Raw genomic sequence first — 26,424 nt, forward strand, 5'->3', positions numbered from 1 at the left:
AACGGTAATGCATCATTCCACCCCCAGATACGACGGTAGCATTAGTCTTATTCCTCGGAGAAAAACCAGGAGAATTGATAAGTTTTGGGCATTGGGTTGATATTTCGACGACATGCCTTTATCAAAACAATAGCAGAAATTAGCAAATAGCAAACCACTTCTGCTATCATCTCGATAAAGGCATGATGCAGAAATATCAACTTAACTATATCTCCATTCTCCTGGTTTTTCTCCGAGGAGTAAGGCTAATACTACTGTCTTATTCCGTGAATAATGCTCCTCGCTTATGCACTGAACAACTTATTCCACACTGAGAGCTGCATTGGCATTGGAAAACACCCAACTACATGCTAATATCTGTCCTTCACGAGCGTGGTTCGCCTAGGGAACGGCTGCTTGGGTGACCTATTCATGAGGGGCGCGTCAGGGGGGGGGGGGGACTGAGGGGACGGTGCGTGGGGACAGCTGGTGAAGCTGCCAGTTAGGATGCGCATGTGCATGTCGGTGGTACATATGTCGGTGTACACTGTCAAGCGGGGCTGGCGGACTCACTTGAAGGCCTCCATGTCGGGTTTGCCGGGCGTGCCGGACTTGCTCCTCCTCAGCTTGTACACGTCCTTGGAGGTTTTGCGCATCAACTTCTCCACGCGCTTGTCCTCGGGCGTCTGCGGCGAGTCGCACGGAGAGGTCCGCTCCAGCTGCCAGCGACAGGCGTCCCAGTTAGGCGCGGCAGGGCGACGCGCCGGACACAGCCACGCGGGCGCAGCGCGAAATCACTCCAGCAGCGACGGACACACATCCGGGCCAGACAGCAGACACGTGCGCAGATACCGTCAACACAGGTCCTCCAGTGATCTGGAACCGTCAACACAAGTCCTCCAGTGAGCTGGAGCCGTCAACACAGGTCCTCCAGTGATTTGGAACCTTCAACACAGGTCCTCCAGTGAGCTGGAACCGTCAACACAGGTCTTCCGGTGAGCTGGAACTTGACGTCGCAACGCGCACGTCCCAGCCGGGTAACCACAAGCAGGCGTGGGGTAATTCAAACTGTGTACGGGAAAGCGACGCTTCAGTCACACTATGGGCGGCTTAACAAACTGCCCAAGCTGTCTCGTAGCCCAGCTGGCGGGGCGCCGGACATCTCCCGGCACTATGCGCCGAACAGGCAGGCGCGTCACACAAACCGCGTCAATGGCCCGTCAGTGGAAGTCAGTTGCAAACTGGCCAGGAAGGTCAGGCTGGGAAGAGGCTGAGCGCACAGGGATCACTGCGTCACATGGCGAGCGCAAATCTATCCACATCTAGCCGAAAAACGCCTGCTGAACGGAACATCTCTAGTACACTGGTGAAGCCAAGGTCCCCGCAGGCAACCTAAGCTTGACAGGAGCTCTGATCCCTGCCATCTGCACAAAACACACGATCCGACGTATTTCAGCCTGCAGACTACATCGGACCCAAATGAGCCGGACTCCTGTCGACACAGACCGCTGAAAACACATCACGAGTTTCAATGGGCAGCAGGTGCGCCGGCCGCCAGAGCGGGTCGAGCCACCCCGTCAGCACGCCCACGCCGACCGGCGTACAAGCGGCCGGCCAGCGGGGCGGCCGCTGGACGCTCACCTCCCGTATGACGGCTGCCACGAAGTCGCTCTCGCGCAGCTTCTCCGGCGCCTCGCGCACCTCCTCCATCTTGTCCTTGAGCGAGCGCAGGATACTCAGCTCTTCGTGCATGTTCTGCAGCTTCATCTGCTGCGCCTGGGGGCAGGGTCCGAGCGGGGGCGTTCCAGACGTGGCCGCGCTCCAAGGCGGGGGAGCGGCACACCACCGTCGCCCGGGGACGCGCGGCGCGGTGCCGCCGGACGCGCAGCGGTGCCCTGCTGGGCAGAGCGCGCCGAACGACAGGCTTACGACGTGCGGCTGAAGGCAGCTGGATGTCACGTCCAGAGTCGTAACTTCAATACAATGCCACGTAAGTGCCTTCGCACGACAGTGCTGCTCCCAAGCCATTGAAACACGAGAAGACCTAAAATTAAGATATCAACTGGCATCGTAACAGCCATCTGCAGAAGCCAGCCCTACGCAGCCAACAGCATGATACGAGCCCACTGCAAACAACACCACCGCACTTTCAAGTGGAAACGTGACGTGCGTTCAAAACCAAAATGTTCACACGCCATATCACATGCAGCACACACCCGCCCGAAGCCTATCGTTGAAGCCCAACCCTCGCTATGGGGCAACCAGAGGACGGGAGGGGGGGGGGGGGGGCGGGGGAAGCGAGACTGACCTTGAGGTCGAGCTCGAGGTCGAGCGAGGTGCGGCTATGGAGCCGCATCGACTGAGAGCGGCGGCGGGTGGCGGGCGCGGCCGCCGTCGGCGCCAGCTTCCAGCGCAGCGAGCGCCGCTCGGCGGCGCCGCGCAGGAAGCTGGCGCCGCGCCGCACCGTCGGGATCGCCGAGTCCGAGTCGGACCGGTTCAGCCGGCACACGTACTGCAAACGACGCCGAGCGGTCAGGCGCGGCAGACGGCACGTGCAGCGGCACAAGGCGCCGATGCGCCGCGTTCACCGAGGTCAGGCCGGCACGAGTGCTGAAGTGGGCGTCGCCAAGTGGTCGGCCTCCGCCGTCGCTCGCACGGATGCACAGACTGAACAGGCGCGACGTCCAGCGACCGCACACTTCGACAAGGGCCGGCACCGTTCCATCGGACGGCGGTCAGCGTGACTTTCCACCAGCTGCAACACAAGCCCTGGACGTCTGGAGTTCTAGACCAACCTAGCAGCGCGCTACCAGCAGCGGCGACTCCCCACCACCGGCGGGAGCACGCGTCGAAAACGCCCGGACAACGCCGCGCTGGGGAACACCGGTCCGGCCGGCCTCCCGACGACACGCCCCCACGCCCCCTAAACAGGGGCCGTGAAGGAGCTCCCACCCCGGCGGCGTCAGCCGTCTCACCTGGCTCTTGCTGACGGCCGCGCTCGGCGAGAACGTCTGCGAGCGTTTGACGGTGGCGGCCTTGGGCCGGGCGCCGGCGCAGGCGGCACCACCGGCGGCGGCGGCGCGCGCCGACCGGTCCGGTCCGAACACGCACTCAGTGTTGGTCTCCTTGTCCTCGGTGTCGGCCGACAGCGCCATGCCGCTATCCTGCAGCGACTGTCCGGCGGACGGGGCCAGTTAGACAGCGCACGCGCGGGGAGACATCAGCAAAACAACCTCAATGGTAGACACACTGAAAAATACCAACTGTCCTGCCCACAGCCGGCATGAAGTGGTAATACTTCAGAAAACATCACTCCACACACAATACAGGAGCATGAGCCAGAGCTGACGCAGGATTACGACAGGATGGTCGGCAGCGGGCCAGACCCGAGCACATCTCCGCTGACACCACAGCGTGGCGCCCCGAAACAGCGTGACTCAGTGTGACAGTGCGACACAGCCGGCCAGAGGCCAGCACCGGCTCCCCACCGAGCGTGCTCTCTAGCGGCGGCGACACTCACCATGTCTTCGAGGGCGCACTCGAGCGCCTCGCCCGTCAGCGTGGAGGCCTGCGAGGCGAGCGGCGCCGGCTCGTCGCGCGCGTCGGTCGCCGCCGCCGCCGCCGCCGCTGGCTCGCCAATGGTCAGGGCGTCAGACCTGGCGAGCAGCAGGCGTGAGGCGTCAGCAGCGGCGGTCGGCGCGGGGCGGCAGCGCGCCGCTCCTGCGCAAGTAGTCCCGGTACCGGTCCGCCGCCACGGCCAGCCACAAGAACGAGTGGCAGAGAGCGATACTACAATCCCCGCGTTTCTACACTGCACACCCAGCGACCTGCACAACACGTGCTTGTCCAACTGCGACTACAAACTCGCTCCACCGACCCCAACCGAGCGACGGCCCGCTCGGCGGCGCGGACCAGTCCCGGGCGTGCGGCGCCGACGCCCAGGCTGCGGCGACGCAGCGCCGTCTGCCACTCACCCCAGATGGAAGTGGGAGGGGCGCGGGGAGTCCGGCTGCGCCACCACGTTATACCACTTGAGCGACGTCTCGTTGGCGCTGAACTCGGCCAGGCTGACCTGCGTGCTGCCCTGCAGGGGGACGCACATACGCACGGTCACGGCCCGGACACGAGTCTCTCGGACGCACATACGCACGGTCACAGCCCGGACACGGCAGTCTCTCGGACGCACATACGCACGGTCACGGCCCGGACACGACAGTCTCTCGGACGCACATACGCACGGCCACGGCCCGGACACGGCAGTCTCTCGGACGCACATACGCACGGTCACAGCCCGGACACGGTGGTCTCTCGGACGCACATACGCACGGTCACAGCCCGGACACGGCAGTCTCTCGGACGCACATACGCACGGTCACAGCCCGGACACGGCAGTCCCTCGGACGCACATACGCACGGTCACAGCCCGGACACGGCAGTCTCTCGGACGCACATACGCACGGTCACAGCCCGGACACGGCAGTCTCTCGGACGCACATACGCACGGTCACAGCCCGGACACGGCAGTCTCTCGGACGCACATACGCACGGTCACAGCCCGGACACGGTGGTCTCTCGGACGCACATACGCACGGTCACAGCCCGGACACGGCAGTCTCTCGGACGCACATACGCACGGTCACAGCCCGGACACGGCAGTCTCTCGGACGCACATACGCACGGTCACAGCCCGGACACGGTGGTCTCTCGGACGCACATACGCACGGTCACAGCCCGGACACGGCAGTCTCTCGGACGCACATACGCACGGTCACAGCCCGGACACGGCGGTCTCTCGCGGGCGCAGACAGGTGCGCGGTCACCAGGCCGCCTGGGAGACGTGGGCGTGCGGATACAACCTCGAGACACACGGCACAAGGCACCATGCCGCAGATCCCATGATGATCACATACTCGCGTTACAGTTACATTACATGACGGTTTACGTGCGCCGAAGAACACACTTCTGAGACAATGCGCATAAAACATACGGCTATGACCCCTGTTCGGCGCCGTGACATGCCAGCACGGCAGACATACATAATTCATCCCTCACCACTCATCAGCTATTTTGCTACGTGAATAGCACAGCAAATAGCTATCCGTTTTCACCAATCTCATGGCACGCCAGAGCACGACAGCAGGTCGGCTGACGGCGGCAGCTGCTCGCCGTGCTCTGAGCCGCGCCGCCACTCACGAGACACGTCTGGTCGGGCTCTTCGGCCGTCCACACGTTGATCTTGAGTGACTTGGAGACAAGCCGTTCCGGCTGGATGGGGAAGGGGAACACCTCGCCGAACGTAGGTCGCTCTAGCTCTCGGACGGCGTGCGTGCAGCAGGCGAAGAAGCCGGCCGGCGGGTTGGGCAGTAACGCCACCTTGACATAGCTGAGGGGAGTGACAGCCGGCCGTCAGAGCTCCGGGGCGGGGCATAGGGACAGCAGGCGCGAGTATGCAGGGGTCAACATAACTCACGGTTCTGCATGAGAGGTCCGCACGCTGGTGATGGTGGTGGCTGACGATGTCAGCTGTCACTTTTCATTCCACGCTGGCAAAGGGTAATCCAAAGCTCCTACGCTGTTCATAATTCCCACCTCCGACACAGTCCTCAGCTATTCGTTTTCACTAATCTGATGACACACTGAACACTTGACTACAGAGCCTCCAGTCTCCTTTCGTCCCGTGCTGACACAACTCCAGCCACCACCCAGCCCTGTGCCCGGTTGCCCGGCTGGCCCCCTCACCCCGATCGGTGGCCGGTCGGGCGCGGTTGGTACTCACACGGCGAGACCCTCGGGCACGGCGAGCGCTGACAGGTTGCGCGCCCTCTCGACGCCCACGTACAGCAGGCCGTCGGCCAGCGCGTAGCGCAGGCGCACCTGCAGCTGCGCCGTCTCCAGGCTGGCCAGCAGGCGGCGGCTGCTCGCCTCGAACACGCCCGAGTCGCCGGCCACCGACTCGTTGGAGACGGCGGCCGAGACGGAGCGCAGCTCGACGCCCGCCGCGTCTAGCTCGGCCTCCAGGATCGGCGAGAGCGGCGGCTCGGGTCCAGCCGCCTCCTCGCCCGCCACCGGCTCGTACGCCGGCGGCGGCGCGCCCGCCTCGAACGGCGAGACGGGCGGCGAGACGGACTCGAGCGAGGAGCGCGGGCTGAGCGAGGCCGGCTGCAGGTTGTCGTCGCTAGCCTGCAGGAGGCGTTCGACACGGCGCTGCAACGACGCCATGTCGACGCCCGAGGCGGCGGCGGCCGGCTCGGGCGCGTACTGCGGCAGGCCGTAGATGTCGGTGAAGCTGAGGCTGGATAGGCTGCTGGCGTGCGAGCTGAGGCTACCCAGGCTGCTGCTGCTGCTGATGCTGAGGCTGCTGGCTGAGCTGCGCAGCTGCGTCTCCAGCTGGACCATGCGCGTCATGGCGTCGCGCAGACCCGTCAGCAGCGACTGCCGGTCCTCGTACAAACGCAGCCTGCCGGCGCCAGCGGACACACGCGGTACGGCACGGCACACGACACGACACGACACGACACGGCGGGCCTGACGCTAGGCTATCGGCAGCCAATCACATCCACTGCGACACGATCACACCGCTCCAGCAAGAAAGCGAAGTGACTGCCATTCTCTCCACACAGGCGCATCAAAGACGGCAATTCATTTGTCCCACGCATGCGCACCCTGGCAGCAACATAAATGTTATGGCAACCCAACCACACGAGGCGTGTGAGCGCACAAGCCAGCTGCGGGCACTGGCGGGCTCACCGGTCGGCGATGATCGTGTTGGACATCTCCATGGCCTCCTGGATATCGATCTGCAGCCGGTAGATACGACTCTGGATGTTGTCCGCCTCCTCGACCGAGCGCTGGCACGAGGCGAGCCGCTGCAGCTCGCGCAGGTACTGCTCCTTCTCCTGGATCAGCAGCAGCCTGCCGGCGCGACGGCAGCGGGTGACGCGCCGGCACACGACACCGCTGCCGGCGTCGGGACGGCGGGGCGGACGAGGCCGGTGACACACGTAACACAGCGGCAGCGCCAGCGGGAGGCGCACGTCAGCAAGGTCGTTTCGGGTGCAGCAGCGTAAGCGGCCGCCCTCCACCGCAGCCAGCCCCTGTCCGGCTGGGTGCCGCGCCGGGCAGCCCGCCGAGCGTGGGAGGCGTCGGTCTCACCTGTCCTTGTCCGACTCCGTCTGCTCCGGCTGCAGGCGGTCCTCGATGTCGGCCAGCTGGTGCTGGATCGTCTGCACCTGCTTGCGCGACTCCTCGTACTGGAGCCGGAGTCGCGCCACCTCGGCGAGACGCGCACCGATCGGCCGCACCTGGCGGCGCCGCCGGAGGCGGGTCAGCTGCTGCCCGAGCTCATGCCGTCACAGCGCCGGCGCTTCCGCAGACCGGCACGGTCCCCGCCGGGCGGCACAGCTAGCGCCCGAGACAATGCTGCAGCACTGTACAGCGACCGCTGCAGCACTGCTGCACCTACATCGTGTTGCATGTCGCACTGCTGCAGCCCAAACTGCCACCGATGATAACGAAAGCCGCTCATAACTATACCCGGATTCTGACATCCCCAGGGGGTCCTCTACAGCAGCGATCACTGGAACCCTCGCACAACCACATATCTAATCTTAATCCGTGACAACCATGCCACTGCGTCTAGAATTCCATAAAACGAGCAACTACTTCACTGCCACCCGGGAACCGCATGCCGCAGCGAGCTGCATCGGCGCCGTCAATCCACGAATTCCTCCTAAATACCAGACATGCAGCTTAGGGTCACGCAGACACGTATCACACCGTTGTGGGAAACGGCCACGGGACGTCCCTCCCAGGGCTGTGTGCACACTGCGCCAGGCAAGATAGGCAGACGGACAGGACCACACGCGGAACACAGTGACGCGTGCGTACACGCCGAGACACCATCCAGATGAATGCTGGGCGCGCACAGACTGGCAGATGCCGGGGGCGGGCAGTCCAAGGCACGGCACGAACAGGACGGGGCGGGGGCCGCTCAAGCAGGCTGGGACAGGCTGGGGCGGGAGCTGACCTGGGCCGCGCAGGCACAGGCTGGGGCGGGAGCTGACCTGGGCCACGCAGGCACAGGCTGGGGAGGGAGCTGACCTGGGCCGCGCAGGCACGGGCTAGGGAGGGAGCTGACCTGGGCCGCGCAGGCACAGGCTGGGGAAGGAGCTGACCTGGGCCACGCAGGCAGGCTGAGACAGGCTGGGGCGGGAGCTGACCTGGGCCACGCAGGCACAGGCTGGGGAGGGAGCTGACCTGGGCCAAGCAGGCACAGGCTGGGGAAGGAGCTGACCTGGGCCATGCAGGCAGGCTGGCACAGGCTGGGGCGGGAGCTGACCTGGGCCACGCAGGCACAGGCTGGGGCGGGAGCTGACCTGGGCCACGCAGGGACAGACTGGGGAGGGAGTTGACCTGGGCCACGCAGGCACAGGCTGGGGCGGGAGCTGACCTGGGCCACGCAGGCACAGGCTGGGGCGGGAGCTGACCTGGGCCACGCAGGCACAGGCTGGGGCGGGAGCTGACCTGACCCGCGCAGGCACAGGCTGGGGAGGGAGCTGACTTGGGCCGCGAGGGCACACGCTGGGGAGGGAGCTGACCTGAGCCAAGCAGGTAGGCCGAGACAAGCTGACGGGCTGGTACAGTTGGGGACGGGAGCTGTACGCTGTGAGCGGGCGGGCTGAGCGAGCGGGTTGAGCGGGCGGGTTGAGCGGGCGGGCTGAGCGAGCGGGTTGAGCGGGCGGGCTGAGCGAGCGGGCTGAGCGGGCGGGCTGAGCGAGCGGGTTGAGCGGGCGGGCTGAGCGGGCGGGCTGAGCGGGCGGGCTGAGCGGGCGGGCCGAGCGGGCGGGCCGAGCGGGCAGGCTCAGCCGGGCGCCGCACTCCACGAGCGGACGGGCCGAGACCGGCGCCTCACGCCGTCATCCGACTCACGTCTCCGGAAAGATCCGTCTGCGAGGCGATGCTGAGCTTCTGGGCGGCGGCTAGCGCGTCGGCGGCGTCGTCCAGGCCGGGCTCGGCCGGCTGCAGCCGCTGCAGCTCATGCTTCAGCTGCGACAGACACTGCAGCAGCTGTTTCTTCTCGCGCTCGCCCGACGTCAGCGACCGGTCGATGTTGGTCAGCTCCTCGATGATGGCCTGCGCCTCCGGCACCGTGTACGGTGACCGGAGCGAAGTCATCTTCAGCTCGACCCTGCGGCGGCGGGGCGGCGCCGTCAATGGCGCGCCGAAGGGAACACAGGGACACTCATACACCAGCGCCGTCAATGGCGCGCCGAGAGGAACACAGGAACACTCATACACCAGCGCCGCACGTGGCGCGCCCAGAGGAACACAGGGACACTCATACACCAGCGCCGCACGTGGCGCGCCCAGAGGAACACAGGGACACTCATACACCAGCGCCGCACGTGGCGCGCCCAGAGGAACACAGGGACACTCATACACCAGCGCCGCACGTGGCGCGCCCAGAGGAACACAGGGACACTCATACGCCAGCGCCGCACGTGGCGCGCCCAGAGGAACACAGGGACACTCATACACCAGCGCCGCACGTGGCGCGCCCAGAGGAACACAGGGACACTCATACACCAGCGCCGCACGTGGCGCGCCCAGAGGAACACAGGGAGACTCATACACCAGCGCCGCACGTGGCGCGCCCAGAGGAACACAGGGACACTCATACACCAGCGCCGCACGTGGCGCGCCCAGAGGAACACAGGGACACTCATACACCAGAGCCGCACGTGGCGCGCCCAGAGGAACACAGGGACACTCATACACCAGCGCCGCACGTGGTGAGACCGTCCAATCAAAGCAAACAGTTACACTTCACGGCTTGTGTCAACTGGCGTGACTTACTTCACCAGTGCCTTCGGACCTGCCCAAACCCAGCCTAAAGGCCGCACCTCCTTCAGGCCCGGGGTCGCGCGCACTATCAGCCGACGGCGCGACAAGCGTTCGAGCCTGCTGTACGTCTACGGCAATTGCGCTCGGCCAGCAGGTCCACACAGCCCCCGGTCGCTCGAGCCGGCAGCTCGGGAGAAGGCGGACCCGTGTGACGCGGCGCCCGCGCGGGCCGGCAGGTCCACTCAGCCCTGACTCGCTCGAGCCGGCAGCTCGGGAGAGGGCGGACCCGTGTGACGTGGCGCCCACGCGGGCCGCCGTGCCATCCGGCGGCCGGCGGCTTCACTCACTGGGCCAGAGTCTCCACGCCCCGCTCCCGGAACACCATCTCGGTGCGCATGCGCTCCAGCTCGACGCGCAGGTTCTGGACGCGGCCGCGCGCCGCCACCACGTCCCCCTTGAGCGACTCGGGGTCGTACTTGGTGCTGACGCTGCCCTGACTCGAGTGTGAGTACACTGAAATAGGCGACAGGTGTGTCAGGCGTGCGGACGCGCGTGGCGATGCGAGGACGCAAATGCGCCGAGTACGGCAGGCCCATCCGCACGACGGTTCCAACATGCGTTCGATTGCCCGGGTCCGTTTCCCGGTGGAGGAAGTCTGCAGGGAAGAGGGTTTAGGTTTTGACCGGGCTGTGGGGGCACACAGCCAGGGGGCACACAGAGATTCCACGCTTTGTTCGCGAGTCGCCAGAGCGAACCAGACCCCTTACTCGCTCGCCACCACAAGTCACGAGGTGATGTAAGTCCCTGCATGCGTAAACCTGCGCACATGCGGATTTTCGTTCGTTTTCGCCGCACACACATCGACAACATGGACAACATCTTGCCGCAGCCAGCTCACCGCTGGTTTTGGACGTGCTCAGGTTGGTCATGGCATTGTTCAGATGCAGATACTCTTCCTGAGCGATTTTTAACCGCTCCTGCTTCATGTTGAAGATTTCCCGCTTGGCCTGCAGGTGTTCCTGCGCCGTGATCAGATAATCCTTCAGCATCGTCTCCTGCATCCTTCTCCACTCTTCCCGGGGATCTTCAATTTGCGTGCTCTCTGCAAAGGGAAGAACGATTTGTCAGCGTTCCTTTCGACCAATGTCATGAACAAGTCATGGAGGTCATGTCGACAAGTTCGATTGACCATTACTTGGTGAATGAGGCTACATTCCGCTCCTTTCAGGTACAATAACCTTGTGGTGTTCGAGAAATCGTAAAAACAGCATTTTCACAAAGCCATGCAACAACAATGCCATGCTCACTTTGACCTCACTACAAATGCTACGTGCATAACTGCGACCAATCAGGATATTCAGCACCTTGGGTTACGCAGCCCTCCACAAGCATTTTGCTGATACCCTCGGCAACTGCTTCAAATGAGTTCATATTGATTTAACACAAAGCCGTAAGTCGGAACATTGAAAGCCTTCTGGCCACACGACAGCGCAAATACAAGCTCTGCGAACGTCACTGCACTCAATTTTCACAATCGCCCGGGGGGCTGTCGCGCCGGGAATGACCACCTCTGCATACCACGGCACACAGTTCGTGACCGCATGCCACAGCGCCTGGTGAGGGCACGTGAGGCCTCCGTTCTCGCCAGCGCTCACTTGTCACGTGGTTGACATAGTAGACGCCGATGTTCTTGTCGTAGGCCTCCTCCCATCCGAGTGGGAGTTCGTTGCCCACGCAGTCTGAGAACGACTGGGGCTTGGTGTACCTGGAACAGGGACGACGAGTCAGCGCCGCATTCCACGCGGTCCGGGTCGCCGCGAGGCTGCTGAAGGTCACGGCACGCCCCGCTGACGCCGCCCGTAGGCCAGCGCCCTCCGACACTCCGGATGAGGAGTCAAACCCCGACTTCGTCATGCTCGGACGTGGCAGACGCTTCGTGAAAAACACATGCACAACGCGTGCTCGGCAGCTGCCAACCTTCCTCCTCGACGTTGGAAATAATATAGTGTGAAGTGGTGAGAAGAGGAGTTAGAGACACACACAAACCCGATCCTAACTACCAGCGATTCTGAATGCTCCTGAACCATCATGCCAAACGCGTCCTTTCCACATTGCTGCGTGAGCCCGTCCCACGACCAGCAAGCCTTCACCAAGCCAAACCAGACGACAGGGCGCCTGCCCGGATGGTGTCGACGTCGGCGGCGAGACGGACTCTGCGGCCGTGACGGCGGCCGCGCCGCCGGGCCGGGCCCCACACACGCCACGGGCCGCGGCCGGAGCCGTGAGTGGCCGGCCAGCTATGCCCCGGTCCGCTATCAGCTGGCGGAATGCAGGCCGCCTCACACGGCCGGGGCGCCGCCAGACGGCGGGCCCCGGCCGGGGCGCCGCGCTGACAGCTGCTGATGGGACGGCCGCCGCGGCTGCAGCGCCGCCGCCGCGCACCGTCAGCCAGCGCCCGCCGTCTCCCGATGCCGTCCTCCAGGGGCGCCCAATGACCACGCTTTTGAGAACAGCCCCGTTTGAGGAGCAGCCGGGCAGAGTGATGTCTTGCCAATGCTCACCGGCGTCGCGTTTTCAAAGGGAATTTGTGAGCAGCTGTCAGCTCTTTTGCAGGCCGATGCCAGCTGTGCCTCTGAACCGCTCCGCCCTGGGCGCGACGCAGTGGCCCCTGGCAACGGTGTCCGAAATGGTGGCGATACGTTGCGCGGAGCCGGCCCGCCCGCCAGGCCAGCGTCATTTAACGCATGCCAGCTGAAGCACATACATTGCAGACAGATATAGCCACAGGCCATTCTCATTTTCGCCTCGTCTACCAAAATGCATGCCTCAGGCCGCCTATAAAAAATACCCAGCGCGCTGATGCGCTCGTCAACATGCTTCCGACGCCTCGAAACATTATCATTAGGGCACATCCTTGCGCCAAACTCTCCCCGCGCTGAGCTGTGGCCGAACTCGCGCCGTCCGGAGTCCCCTGCGCCCCGTTCTTCATGACCAAATGGAAGCGCATCCCCTACTTCGAGTAAGCCCAGTTGGTGGATGACGTAGCTGCCGACTTACCTATGACGTCACGGCCCAAGCCATTCCTCACTTGGCCGAGAGGCAAAGTAAGAGCGGTAGCTCGTGGTTATTTACATAGCAACGCATAGCAACGCCCACTACGCATTTGCGGATGGGGTGGAGTGGATGTGGAGGTTTTCCTCGAGCCCCCTAGATCTGCCATTTTTGAGTTACGATATTGCCATGGAGTAGTTTACTACTGTTGTTGAAAAATGCATTAGTCAGACTTGTTTGCTTTCCCTTAATGATACTTTGTCAGGAGTCGCAGGTCACGGCATACCTGGCCGAGGCGCAGTAGGTACACTGATGTGTCAGCCATCATTGCCTGCTTAGTGATTCGTTCATAAGTGCACACTTAAATGCATTGTAACTGACCTCGTTTGCCCAGGTGCTACTGCATTATATCAGTGAAAGTATTAATGTAATGCAAGCTGATTTGTTTCATAGGTCTGATTGATCATTTTGAATTATCAGACTGCACAGGCATAGGTTGGTATAGGTGAACCAAACAAACTTGCAGTTGTGCGACCTGTCAGCATTATTGTTATGCTGCACGAAAATTATGTTATTGATATGGTTGCACTTATTTTCTGTCACTTCTTCACTGTCCTTTACCTTCATTGCATGCCTGACAGATTATGAACAACATAGGGATGGTGGTTTTGGAACCGTTACTGAACAGTGTGTCATGGTGACAATACCTAAGATTTACGTTAACAGATTAAGCACTGGTATGTATTTCAGCATACCTCATTAATAGGTAACAGGAATGTAAGGTTAATTTCACTGATTAATTGCTACTGGTATTAAAGCATGTGAAAGTGCAAGACAGGAGTATAAAATTGTCATAGTTGAGCATTTTTATTGATGATGAAAGTCATATGCGTAATTTTGAGTAATTTCTTCGGAACACATCAAGCTATGGCCTGTCCTTATCGTAATTGCCTTGAATCTTCTTAATGTGGCCAGTATATATGCATACTTTGCCGAAGAAACATTCAGTATGGCCATGGCTCTGTCTGCTGCATTTGACAAAGTGGGTGAGTTGTAAAAAAATCGATGCATGCCATAGATGTCATCATCTTGTATTTAAGTATTGTTCGAATTAAGTTTTACCCTCATAAGGTAACCTAAATGGTCAATTATGGACGGCAGTGAACACTTAATTCTTAAAATGTTATGTGCCAAACGTTAACACCTGTGGGTGAGATTTGACATGCACTAGGCAATCAAACAATGAAATTGCCATACTGTGTGTTGCCCAAAGTAGTCTCAGTAACTGGGTGTAGACAAACTGTCGTCTTCCTAGATATGGAGTCTCCGATCTTTTCAGTCTATGTTCCCTCCGAAGACTGCTGCTCTGCTCTGCTGACTTAACTGCTGACTAGACTGCTTCTGCTCTTTAACTGTCTGTTTCCCAAAGTGTGTTTGTGCCGATTTGAATGCAATGAGGCGGCTGTTCTTTCCGATCTGCTTTTATCTTTCTCAATCGTCACATTACAACATTAAACTGGAGCAAGCTGCATGCATCATCATCTTTGCCGTGAGGTGGTCAGTCATGTGCTGTCGCTTTGTGATGCCAATGCACTGCACTTGCAGGTTCGGTATGCTAGAAAGCAACAGCACACCAAATCGGGCCGTTCCGCCTGATCTGCCTCGTGGGGCTCTGCAGGCACCATGTCTTCCCCTGCCCCATGCTCATGATGCACAATGCAATGATTGATGCATGGTGCAATGATCAATGCAATGCACTGTCATCCCCTGCCCCATGCCCATGATGCATAAAGCAATGGTTGATGCATGGTGCAATGATCAATGCAATGATAACCTCAGCCACACTGCCCATGTTTTTCACTTCTAAATGTTTTAGCTGCTGCAGTTTGTTTTTCAGCATGCTGAAAGCAAGTTCAATTTTGACGTGTTTTTTGTATGGTCTGCTAAAGTGGCGCTAAGTGGGGCTGAGGTGATCGTTGTCTCGGGAAGGGGTGATGATCTCCGGGGAAAAGGGTGGGGGGTTCCTGTCCTTGATGAGATGTGTGTTAGATGGGAGAAGCTGCCGCAGATGCTCCTTGAGGTCGCAGCAGAGGGGGGCCTTCTCCGAAGAAAAAAAAAACAAGAGAATCGTGGGCGGATCCCGCAACCCTGCAAGTACATCAGTGAGTGCGCCGCGGTGATCACAAGCAGCCAGCAGATGTACTGTTTGGCGATGCTTGTGCGTATTATGAGCAACCGCTATCTCCTTGCTGGGCGCATCAATGAAGAGAAAGGATCCGTCGATGGCTGCAACCACACCCGGGGAGCAGTCGCACGCTGCAAAGCCTGCGATGGTTCCATGTAGCCGCGCTCCTATTGGCCACGCGCTGGCGTCACCGCGCGCGGCAGCAACATACTTGCCAAATGTTGTCAGATATTAGTGTGACCCAGATTTTGAAGTTCCGAACTTGTCGCCCGCGGAGTGGTGGGGTACTGGCTCGGTAAGATAATGCAGCGCACGCAATACGTCTTCCAACGGACGCTTCTGGTTGCGTCTGCGCTGGCCATGATTGTCATGATAAGGAGCCAGCTTTGCCAAGAGATTTTGAGGAAAAAATCTTGCGCGAGATACGAAACTGCGATTTGAAATCTCCGTCATCATGTCCTGGAACCACGCCATGTACATAATTTTGTTTTGTTTGCGCTACGTTGGCGCTTTGGCAGGGCCAGAACCGCGAGTCGTCGACGCGAGAACGTCGGCGAGTGCACCAGAAAGTGACTGTGTTAGTCACTTTCTGGATCCTGTAACATAAATAGTTTGTCTAGACAGTATGATTGTGGGAAAGTTTATCTATGCCTTGAGTGCTTTGCAATGTAAATATACCGCATAACCTGGCGTCACATGTTTCCATGGATACTGTTCGTCTGTGTGTCTATATGTAAAACTCTCCTTCATGCAACCTGTCACACCATGAGATTTCTCCCTACACACGTGCTCCGAACAGAACTGTACCCTGCCTGCGACCACACGCGCCAAAACTCTTCCATGCGTAACAAAATATATCGGTGACCTCAATATACATGCACGTTTATCTTAGCTGGCATAAGGCGTGGTTAAGGCGTTCAGTTTAGGCGTTCAGTTACCAGTGCCTGTGGAATTTCGTGTCCGTGGGATAATTGATTGCGGATGGTTACCCTCGCGCAACGCTTGAAATAATGTACCGTCTTTCTGAGTCGAGGGCGATGATCTGCCTTTCTCTGCCTGTAATGTTCTCGTTGCGAATGTTGCGAATTGTGTGATGTTGCGAATGTTGTGAATGTTGCGAAACAGCTGATTTTACTAGCCACCGTGTTGAGGAGCTACTTGAAGCGTTCTCCATGACGTAGATGACGTAGCTGTGAAACGTCATAGGTTGTTAACTGAAGGGGCGGAGCATCTGGCAGCATTTTCGCGTCAAGAACGGGGCCCTGGTGGCGCTGTGAGTGCAGCCGCCGACCGTGCGCGCGAGCCGGCGAGCGAGCCGCGGCACTCTAGTCGGCCGACGGTGCGGCAGCGCGTAGCAGCGCCGAGGGCCCGCCCGTGTCAAAACAGCGGCCCTCTGTCGGCGCCAGGCCGCGTCTGGAGGGCGAGCTTCCGCCCATGTCCGCCCGGTCCTTGTCAGGACTGCGGGTGCCTGTCAGGAGAGTCGGCGCCTGCTCATCCGCCGGCGTTGGCCGGCCTGCAGCGTCAGTCGCCGGCTGTCCACTTCTGGACACCCTTGCCATCACGAGCGTGTCCAATTAGGATAGGTGCCCCACCCAGAACGTGTTCGCTGACGCCGCGAATGCATCAGGAGTGGGACGGTGGAGCGGGCCCGGCCGGGCGCCGGCACCCAGCTCGCCACGGCGCTGCATAATGCCCCAGCCGGACCTGAGTACCGTGACCGGCGATACCATCAGGAGGGGAGGGGCACGGGGGGGGGGGGGGGGCGCACGGCACATGAGCGAACGACGGCCGGCCGAGGATCCTCCAGCACGTTAGGCGAACTTTCCTGGGCCGGGCCGCAGCCGCCGCCGGTTATGGTGCGCATGTCGCGGCCCGTCTGGCAGCGGCCTGGTCACGGCATCCCCGGCATGCAGCCGCCGTCGGCCGCCGGACCAACAGCGGCCGAGCCAGCCGCGCCCCGCCCCGTCGGCGGCCGTCAAAACCGAGAGTCGGCGCGGCGGCGGCGCGCCGGCCGGGCGGGGGGGGGGGGGGACGACACCTCCGGCTGCTGCACATGGCAGCGGCCCAGACCCGGCCGCTGAGGTAATCGCCCGTCCGAGAGCCGCCCCGCCGCCTGGCCGCCCAGTGATATCGAGCCGACCGTGCACGACTGAACATGCGGCGCCGGTCGGCCGGCCCGGCGCTGCGCCCGCATCCATCATGGCCCACGGCGACCAGCACGGCGGCCAGCGCCGAGAGCGCGAGCGTTCCGCCGCTGGCTGCCTCCGCCGTGCGTGGACATCTTCCCCGGCCCTGTTTCACATCAGACGCCGACAACCCACTGTGGGAGATCCCCGCCCCGCACAGGAAGCACCGCGGCAGGCTTTGCCTAGCTGCGATCTCCACGGTCGCTGACGGCACACATTGCTGAGCGGAGGTCAACCGAGAACAGATCGTCGTCAGTGGCTGTCCAAGGTGACGCATGCAAATCTGGACGCCTGCGGACCCGAGGCAGCCAGGCTGCTGATCGCGGCAGTCATCAGCCGTCCTCGCCGGGCCGTCACTGCACCGCGCCGTCGCCAGCTGCGGCGGGCGAGCCGGCAGCGGCCGGGCTCGGCGGCGGCGCCAGCAGGACCTCCTCCAGAGCTGCCGGGCGGGGTGCGCTCCGAGCAGAGGTCGCGGTCCCGGAGTGACGGCTCCGGCAGATCGCTGACCATCGCGCCCACCATACACGGATGCAAGCTCGCTGGATTTTACTTAAGCTCCCACTTTCCTCAGCTGGATTCACAACAGGATTGGATGGAGTCAGCGTATCAAAATTCCAGGGGCGCCCGGGTGTCAGAGGGCATAATCTCAGACAAAGGAAAACCGTGGGAGTAGATGCGTAACCTGTTTTCCTACGCCACAGTTGCGTTAGGGGCCTCCATAACTATACCAAGTGTGCATGCCTGCGGCCAAATTCTAAAATTCGAATAAAAACTAGGGCATGCGGAAAGGTCAGAGTGAGAAATTATTGATGTTACGAGCCCCCATCCACCCACAGCCGAAAACTCCCCCGCTTGAGATGAACACAACACGGTTGTGCGCCTGCCGCCGTCGCCTTTCAGCGGACCCTTCAGAGAAGAGCGGCAAGTCCACCCGAACGTCCCCCATTTGACGAGCCCGCACGGCTGGGCGCTGGGCTCCCTCCCTCCCTCCACGAGCCGGCCCACGAGCGCCGCCCCACGCCAGGGCCTGCCACGGCCGCTGCCGGCGGCCAGCTCCGGCGTGGGGCCGCTGGCGCGCGGGGACGCGGCGCCGGCCGGCGGCAGCGGCCGAGAGCGCCGGTCGGGGAGGGGGCGCGGGCTCGGCTCCCAGGCCCGGTCCGTGCCCGCTGCTGCTCCGACCGCGCCGAGAGGCCTTCCCCGGGACGTGGTATCGTTGGGACCAATCATCCACCCCCCCCCCTCCCGCACACACTGGCTCGGGTCCTCTGAGGGACTGCGTTACTGTACCCCAGGGACCAGCGGTGGGCCTCCTGGTCCCTGGCTGTAAATGGGGGGGGGGGGGGGGGGTTGTCGCCGCTTGAGTCGGTATGGCGGGCACACCGGCGCAGCGCCAAACCATATACGTACAACTGATATGTGTGCGACCGAAGGCCAACTTCTACGTGAAATACACCAAGATCATCTCCGCCTCTCCAGGCACCAATGGTAGGCTTGGTGCACCGTGGCACCGTGGCACCGAGCCTACCAATCGTAGCTTGGTGCACCGTGGCACCGTCGCACCAAGCCTACCAATCGTAGCTTGGTGCCACGGCTACCAGTCCGCCCCAGCACCGGCGAATGTTGATGGAGGGAAGGGGTCCGAGGGTCGTCTTTGGATATCGCGATGCTGTGTCATAATGATGATACACAACCCAACAACGTCCCCACGGGAGTATTATCAGGTACGGTTCGCTGGAAGCGACCGCAATGTACATACAGCGGACATAAAGCACGTCATTGGTTGGGCGTGCGGCGATTTAAATGTCCAATCCCTTTTTAACTATATATGGAGCTTTTTCAGTAAACTTAGGCCCATTTTTCGGGGGGGGGGGGATCTCTCGCATGCTGCATTTGCCAGGTTTTGTTACTATACCGTTGCTAATATCGTTATCACATTTCAAATCTGAGAAAGCTGGGGTGCTCAGATGTATCACCTACTAGTGTGCTACTGAGCTCCGTTCGCTGATCTCATTCAGTCGGGCTACAATCGAATCGCAGTCACCCATGCACTTGGCTGCAATAATTTGTCGAGGTTAAAGTCCTCATCCGCTGCCGTGTCCACGAGCGACAAGTCTCTTGGACTAACTGTGGAATACCAGCCTTGCATGATGATACCATGACAAACCTAGCCTTGTTTCAGAGGCAGCGATCAGGACAACGAAGAATAATCTTTTGTGACGATGGAGTGTATACTTACATCTTCTTATTGCAAACATAGCTGACCGAGTCTAGCTTCATCCCCTGGCTTAACAGAACATGAAACGTTCGACCAGGCCTGGCGAGGACTGCCACACTTGGACCTGCCGTATCGGCTCTGTACCCAAAGCTCCAGCCAAGCACGGCCCACTCTGACCACACCTCCCGCCCAGCAAAATCAACTACGGCCGAACCGTCGAGGGGGGGGGGGGGGATCTGGCGCTTAGACTACGCCGTCATGCAACTTAAATTCAAATATCTGGAGCTGACCCAGACTCAAAGCAGCGAAGAACAACTTTGAGACCATTTTCATGCCCACTCGATGATATCTGGCTCTATTCCGGAATCGATTCTGAGCGATGACATCTGACCCTATTCCGGAATCGATTCTGACAGACGATATCTCGCTCTATTCCGGAATCAAGTCTGACCGATGATATCTGGCTCTATTCCGGAATCGATTTTGAGCGATGACATCTGGCCCTATTCCTGAATCGATTCTGACCGATGATGTCTGGCTCTATTCCGGAATCGATTCTGATCGATGATATCTGGCTCTATTCCGGAGTCGATTCTGATCCGAGTGACGTTCGGTGACCACGCTCCAGGGGGTGACCTCGCCATCGGAACAGCTTGCACAGAACACATACTTTGGTTATCAGACTGCCAGATATTTCGTGTTCCCTTTGCCGCACATCTTACGTTTGTTAAAATCCTAGTAAATGTTGTTACGTACGCTGTGCGACTGAGCGCAGGTTGTTTCTTAAGTGTTGCACGCCTGATATGTGATTGATTGCTTATTTGACTTGGGGCGCATCGACTGCATAATCATACAGCACCCATACCAGTATGTGATTGCACACAACGTAGTTGACTCAGTCATAACTCCGACCCACAATATTCCCAAGAACCAATTTGACTTTAACTCAACGTACGCCTGACTGGTTCCTGAGCCCACTGCCGACTCCATCCACAATCACACAAGTATGTCTCCGTTTCTTAGCCTTATCTCCTCGTATTAAACGTATCATATTTGGGGTCAATGCTGGGATCTAAGGACTTCAAATTACGAGGAAGTAAGGAGGAAAATACGCACAATGCGCAAAGCATTTGGTTTGTAAACATCTTGCAACATACAATCGATGATAGGCTGGGAGGCAGACAGGTTTGGACAGTCGTGATTGACTTTCCGCAGTTATTCGAAGAAACGTGTCACTTGGTCCCGGCGGGAGGCGGCAAGTTTTGGGTGCACAGGTCGTTAAGCCCGAATGCACCAGTGGTAGTCGATCAGCCAGAGCCTTACACGGGGAGATCAGCGCAGAGGATAGTCGAAGCTCATACGTGCCCTATAACTGAGACACGTTATATTAAATAGTTGACGCTGTTGCATAGCATTGAGGTCATGATGAGATGAGAGGCCATGATTGAGGTACGTGGTAAGTGAGCGTAAAACTAGCAAAGTCATTATGGCAAGTGGAAGAAATAGACCCTATGAGGGTAAGTCGCAAACCCCGCAAAAACCAATCCGAGCCAGATTTTTGAAACGGCACTTATTTGGAACCGCCATGTAGCAAGCATTCGCGTGTGCTTCGCCGCATATTCTGATCACCTCTCGTGAACCGTGGCCAGTTCTGTTTACATCGCAACAAACGGTCCACCAGTGGCTCAGACCTTAGATCCCGAGGGGCTGCCGCTCGGCGGGCTGAGCTGGTACGATACTATTGTACTCATTCAGAAATAATGTTGACTTTACTATTTTACAGAAAATACCGTGCTGAAGAAGAAGGACGCGGCAGCGCAATGCATTATCAGCGCCCAACACTGCAATGCCTTCTGGGCGAAGCGGCGGCCCCGGAGTCCGCCCGTCATCGGGCGCGACTCCGTGTTCCCCATCCACAGAGCACAAAGTGCCGGCGACGAGTCGGCGTGGACCGGTAGGACAAGGGTGACGTCTGGCAGCTAATGGCAGCTGACGCAGATCAGGGGCGGACAGTGTTCACGGTGCTCGACGCTCGGCACCAACGCCTTGTGGCGCAGACGCGGCTCAAGACGTTCGCGGGGAATCACTCAAAATCTAGACGGATCACCGACGATCTTTTGTCTTTGCGTTTCTTTTTATGAAGTGTTTGATTGTGTGAAACCAAACTGCACGTAAGTCACAACTGCACGCAGCTCAAGCAGACAAACTCCCTGCATACCAAAATCGTGATCACTATTTGACTGCATACCGCCGGCTGCCGCCAAATGTGGATGCCCAGTAGTTTTGGAAGAATCTTTAGTACGGGTAGAATATGCCTAAACTTCATAAAATGAAAAGAAAACAGACTGACCCTGGCACATCACTGGGGCACGACGGTCCGCTGTTTGGCGAACCAAACTGAAGACACTGTGTCAGTTAACATACAGTTAAAACTATTTCTTTGTCCCAGCATTCCCCGCCAAAAGCAACGAAAAAGAAAAATCCTGGACGCGGTAATTCAAATGGAAAGGACAGTGAGCTATGCAAGTACACATAGTTTGATTTCCACACATTATCAAATATCAAATCTATATGGCCATTTAGTAACATGGGAGTATGCTCAGTTATAGAGGCCGAAAATATGATCACACTGCGGATGCTACAATATGGCTGCTAGAACTTCACGAACCTCCAAAACAGCTAATCTCTGCAACAATGGCCTTAACTTCCTGGAGATCCATAGGAAATTCTTTCCAACATTTCCGAATAGCTGCTGCTGTAAGTGTTGCCCTCCAGGTATCTCACTAAGTAAAGCTGCTCAGACTATCCCGGCTACTCCGGTCGAAATCGGGGACAAGACAATCGACGTCACTTTGTTTCCTGCACGACACAAATAAAGAGAGCGAGGCTTAGCGTCAGTCGGTTACAAAACACATGCACATTTAAATCAGTGTTCCACAACGGAGGAAGAAACAGTCATTCGCTCCTCTGTTGTCAATGCTGCACCTGGCGGCGGTAAAGCACTTCCCGTGATCTGAGAAATATGGACCGAGTCGACATGACAGCTTCGAAAAATATAAAAATGCACACTAGTACAGGTGGAATATTCAGTGTGATAATAATGTGTATGCAACGCTTATATCCTGCCTTAGCAGAAATTTGTAGAATTAGAATCGCAATGCAAGTACATGCAAACTGTGTTAAACACGATGGACATATCAAAAGCAACACTGGGCCCCAGCGAGACTCGTCTGAGGCGATACTGAAGCTGGGAGCGAGGCCTTGCACTGACATTCCTGCCAACTTAGGGAACTTTACGGTTTTGCAAGATATCAGCTCCTTTATCGCCGTCAAGCACAAGCTGCTCATACGTAGATACAATGCTGTATCACCGTGCAAGGAATGCAGCATCAACAATCGAACAGGGACGGCAGTGGTTTTCCTGTACCAGCGACATGCTTTGTGCTCATGCAATATTTAAAGCGCGCGCTGGCTAGTTTTTACAAAACAAGGTACATTCTAGCACGTTCCTGGGTTTTATGGTCGAGCCAACTGCTATGGCAATTTGCTTCCATCAGAACATTATGTATTTATTCTACATCTGGCTGCCCCTACACTTCCCATCTCAGAATAAAGCAAACTTCGGCTCTGGAACGATAGCGAAGCAATTATCCAACAATGAAACCAGCCACCAAGTGGCCGCACGAAGCCAAGGAGCCGCTTTTTCGCTGAGGCCGTCAAAATTTTAGCAAAAGCCAGTCACAATAATGGAGCAGCCGTAAAGAGGAACGGTTTCTCACGTAATCCACACACAAGCTTAAGCATGAGCAACGGAGCAGGGGCCACGGGCATGCGATTCACCTATGTACGCCATTCTCATGACATTTATGTGAAACAAATGATTTTATTCTCAGAACTTTTAATAATGGGCGTTGCTGTGGGTCTTAGAGGGATGTTACGGGGGCCGTAGTGGAACTTTCGAGGGTTTGCCGTGCCATTCCCACCCTCTCATGCCAATTTTGAACAAAAACTATGTGAAATCCCCGGCACAGTCTCGAAGGGTATCACGAAGGTATCACATAAATGCATTGGGGCACTTAAGACCATTATTTTAAAAATGAAATCTAGGGCTGCAAAGGAAGAAAAGCAGTGCAATACCGTGCCGAAACGTTGGCTGGGTAAGCTGAACTCGAGAATACTTACAATCCATTTGCTAACCATGCCTTGGTGATGTAGCGATCCACCCATCCGGTATTATCATCACACATAACTATCCTAAGGTTTCGCCACAGCATGACTTTGCATTGCGCTCCAGAAATGTCACTCGTTCGAAATGGCCTTTACTAGGCCCTATGTATCAGGCTCTGACTGCCCAAACGTTACTTCGGGACATAAAACAAACACACAACGCAACCTGGGAACAACTTGAGTTCTTCCGCACGCTAAATTGATAGCCTTTTACGGTTCGGTCCCTGCTTACATTCCCAGCCGCCAGCCAAGTCATGGTGGGGGGGGGGGGGGGGGAGGAAGCTATCCAGGTTTTTAATGCATCTGTTTCCAAACGACACCCACAGCCACCATGCTAATTTCCTCCAACTGGGAGGGCATAACTCCCACGTCTCCCAGCTGCCAGGCCCATGACAGCACCACGTACGCAGTGAATGGGGTTCGGGGTACGCTCCAGCGGCACCACAAACCGTCGAACGACACGTTCATGCGACAGAACTGCTTCATCTTGGGTAGTTGATCGGCGACCAGGTTCGCTGCTTTCGGCTGCCCGGTGGCTGCTAATGATTGGTTCGCGCGTTTCGAAAATCACAAACCTCTTCACTTTCCATGCATTTGAACGCCGTGGTCTTGAAAGTCTGTCGAGGCTGTTCATGGCGTCTACGCAAGGACCCAGTCGGCAGATGAATCCTCTTTTTTTTGGGGGGGGGGGGGGTAAATACATATCACACGCTAAAGCTCAATTCCTCAGCCCGCGACTCGACAAAATGAACTATAATCCTGCTTCCATCGGTCTGGACCAGCATATCCACCGTGGGTGTTTCACGCTCGTAAGAACGCGTAAGCCAAAAGAAGCTTGCTTGCTATGCACGAAACACAAAGCAATAACCATTGCTGCAACATCTAACTCATGTTACGTACCAACTGGTACGTCTACGTCTGACTGGAACTGGACTGGATTGAATGACTGAATGAATGAAACTCAGCTGGAATGCTGCTAGCAGCCACGTGCTCCTGTGGAGCCAGCGCTGACCCTGGAATCAGACATCTGCTCTTTGAGTCAATGTGGAACAAATTCCTTCATAAATATGTCAGAATCGGATTCGGAATCGAGTCGTTCGTAGCGATTACAATTATGGACAAGCTGGCATAACCACATACGGGTAAAATGTTATTATTTCCGCCGAAAGTACATGTACAAGATGAACCTCATTAACAGCTGTTAATAACATTCGATGAGTCATATGCATAGGAATCGATTCCACAATTGAGACACAGCCCATTGAGCTGGAATCTCCGCTGAACCACAATGTGCTGTGCTCGGTGGGAGCCAGCGCTGGAAACCAACAGCACGCGGGGCGAGGCCGGAGTCAGAATCCATTACAGCGGAGCGAAATCGCGCACGTGTTGGACTGTGTGATTTGCGCGTTGGAGTGCCCTCCAGAGGCGGCCTGCCCGCCAGCTGCTGCTGAGCCAGGCACCAGCTGCGCCCGGTTCGGACCGCCGGCCCGCGGTTACGCGGAGCGCGTGCCGTCCTGCCAGAGAAAGTTTCCAATTTCATAGCACAAAACCGACCGCCTCAGCGTCACGCACCGCCGCCAAGTGACGGCGAAGGGTTCCATTCCTCGCAGACGCCCTAACACAGCAGAGCTTTGCTGCATCTGGAACCAGGCGCGACCCTGGCGCAGTAACCGCTACGCAACTGGAATTCCACAGGAACATAACCTGCGGAATTTGGCCCGCTGCCAACTCGGCAATCTGTTCTATCCTAGCGACAAATCATGCTTGGTCAACATGAACTTGTGTACAATGTTACGCAAAGCAACGTTTAAAGCGGAAATTTGGTCATATGTCGGTCGCCACCCTTGGCCTAAGGCGGCCAGAAGCGTGGCCCTGCTGGCTTGGACCAGATAACGGATCACGATTGGTTCCCAAACCCAGACGCTGCCACGTTCGCGATACGTCCCGCTCCACAACAGCTGTTTTGGGACAACGAGAGACGCATATCAGGTCATCGGAAGGACCCCCTGCCGTGGGCTGTCCCCTCCCCGCCCCACGCACCTGTCTCGGGGGCCCGCATACCACAGCGCACAGACAGCGGCGCCGCCTGGCGGCCGCCAGTGAACACTCACCGATCTCTCGGGTCCACCCACGTCGTTTTCTTGGTCGTATGGTCGATGAAGTAGATTTTTCCGTCCACATCACGCGCCATGTCCCACCCATCTGGCAGGGGTATCTCACCGTTCCGTTTTCGCGGCATTTTCCACCCGATTTTCACTGTTTCACTCCGCGCTCACGTACTCGTGCCCGCACCACCCTCCATCTTGGGCCGTACGGGCATTCCATTCTCCGGTGACGTCATGCCGCGCGGCGCGGCCAGCCAATGAGCGGCGGCGTTCCACAGATCGGAATGCGGTATTAACATAACAAAGCCGGTCAGCTATCATTGAACAATTCCCCACTTGCGCAGTACAGTTTGCGATAAAAGGACGAAGGCGGCAGCGGCGGGTGGGGCGGGGGCGCGCTGACCCGGGCCGCTCGGGGCGCTCGGCGGTCGCGGCCGGCCGCGGCCGCCTCGGGCACCGTCCATTAGCATAGCTGGGCCGGGCCGGCGGCGGCCGCGGCCACTCGCCTCTCACGGTCGGCGAGCTGGGGCCGCCGCTCGGTTCGCCTGCGCGCGGCCCTGCCGTGCGCATGCTAAGGTCAAGGCGCGCGGCCGGGGACGGGGCCTTGGAGGGCAGAGCGGCCCAGCCCTCCGC

The 26,424-nt window shown here is 58.6% G+C and overlaps 1 protein-coding gene across 1 annotated transcript; it reads right to left on the reverse strand.

The window, feature by feature from the left end:
• Positions 1 to 548: 548 nt before the first annotated feature.
• Positions 549 to 26,021, reverse strand: kibra (WW and C2 domain containing protein kibra). The gene is made up of 15 exons (XM_037230719.1): positions 25,798 to 26,021; positions 11,478 to 11,587; positions 10,721 to 10,924; positions 10,170 to 10,335; positions 8,908 to 9,166; positions 7,132 to 7,280; positions 6,727 to 6,891; positions 5,756 to 6,436; positions 5,173 to 5,362; positions 3,954 to 4,063; positions 3,500 to 3,635; positions 2,955 to 3,152; positions 2,288 to 2,491; positions 1,621 to 1,755; positions 549 to 698 (listed from the first exon to the last, which is right to left on the reverse strand). The coding sequence occupies exons 1-15, from the start codon at positions 25,923 to 25,925 to the stop codon at positions 549 to 551; spliced, it is 2,985 nt and encodes a 994-aa protein (XP_037086614.1). The 5' UTR covers positions 25,926 to 26,021.
• Between the last annotated feature and the right edge of the window lie 403 nt (positions 26,022 to 26,424).

Source organism: Pollicipes pollicipes, unplaced genomic scaffold (assembly GCF_011947565.3).
Source record: "Pollicipes pollicipes isolate AB1234 unplaced genomic scaffold, Ppol_2.1 Scaffold_6686;HRSCAF=7923_pilon_pilon_pilon, whole genome shotgun sequence".
NCBI classification, from domain to species: domain Eukaryota; kingdom Metazoa; phylum Arthropoda; class Thecostraca; order Pollicipedomorpha; family Pollicipedidae; genus Pollicipes; species Pollicipes pollicipes.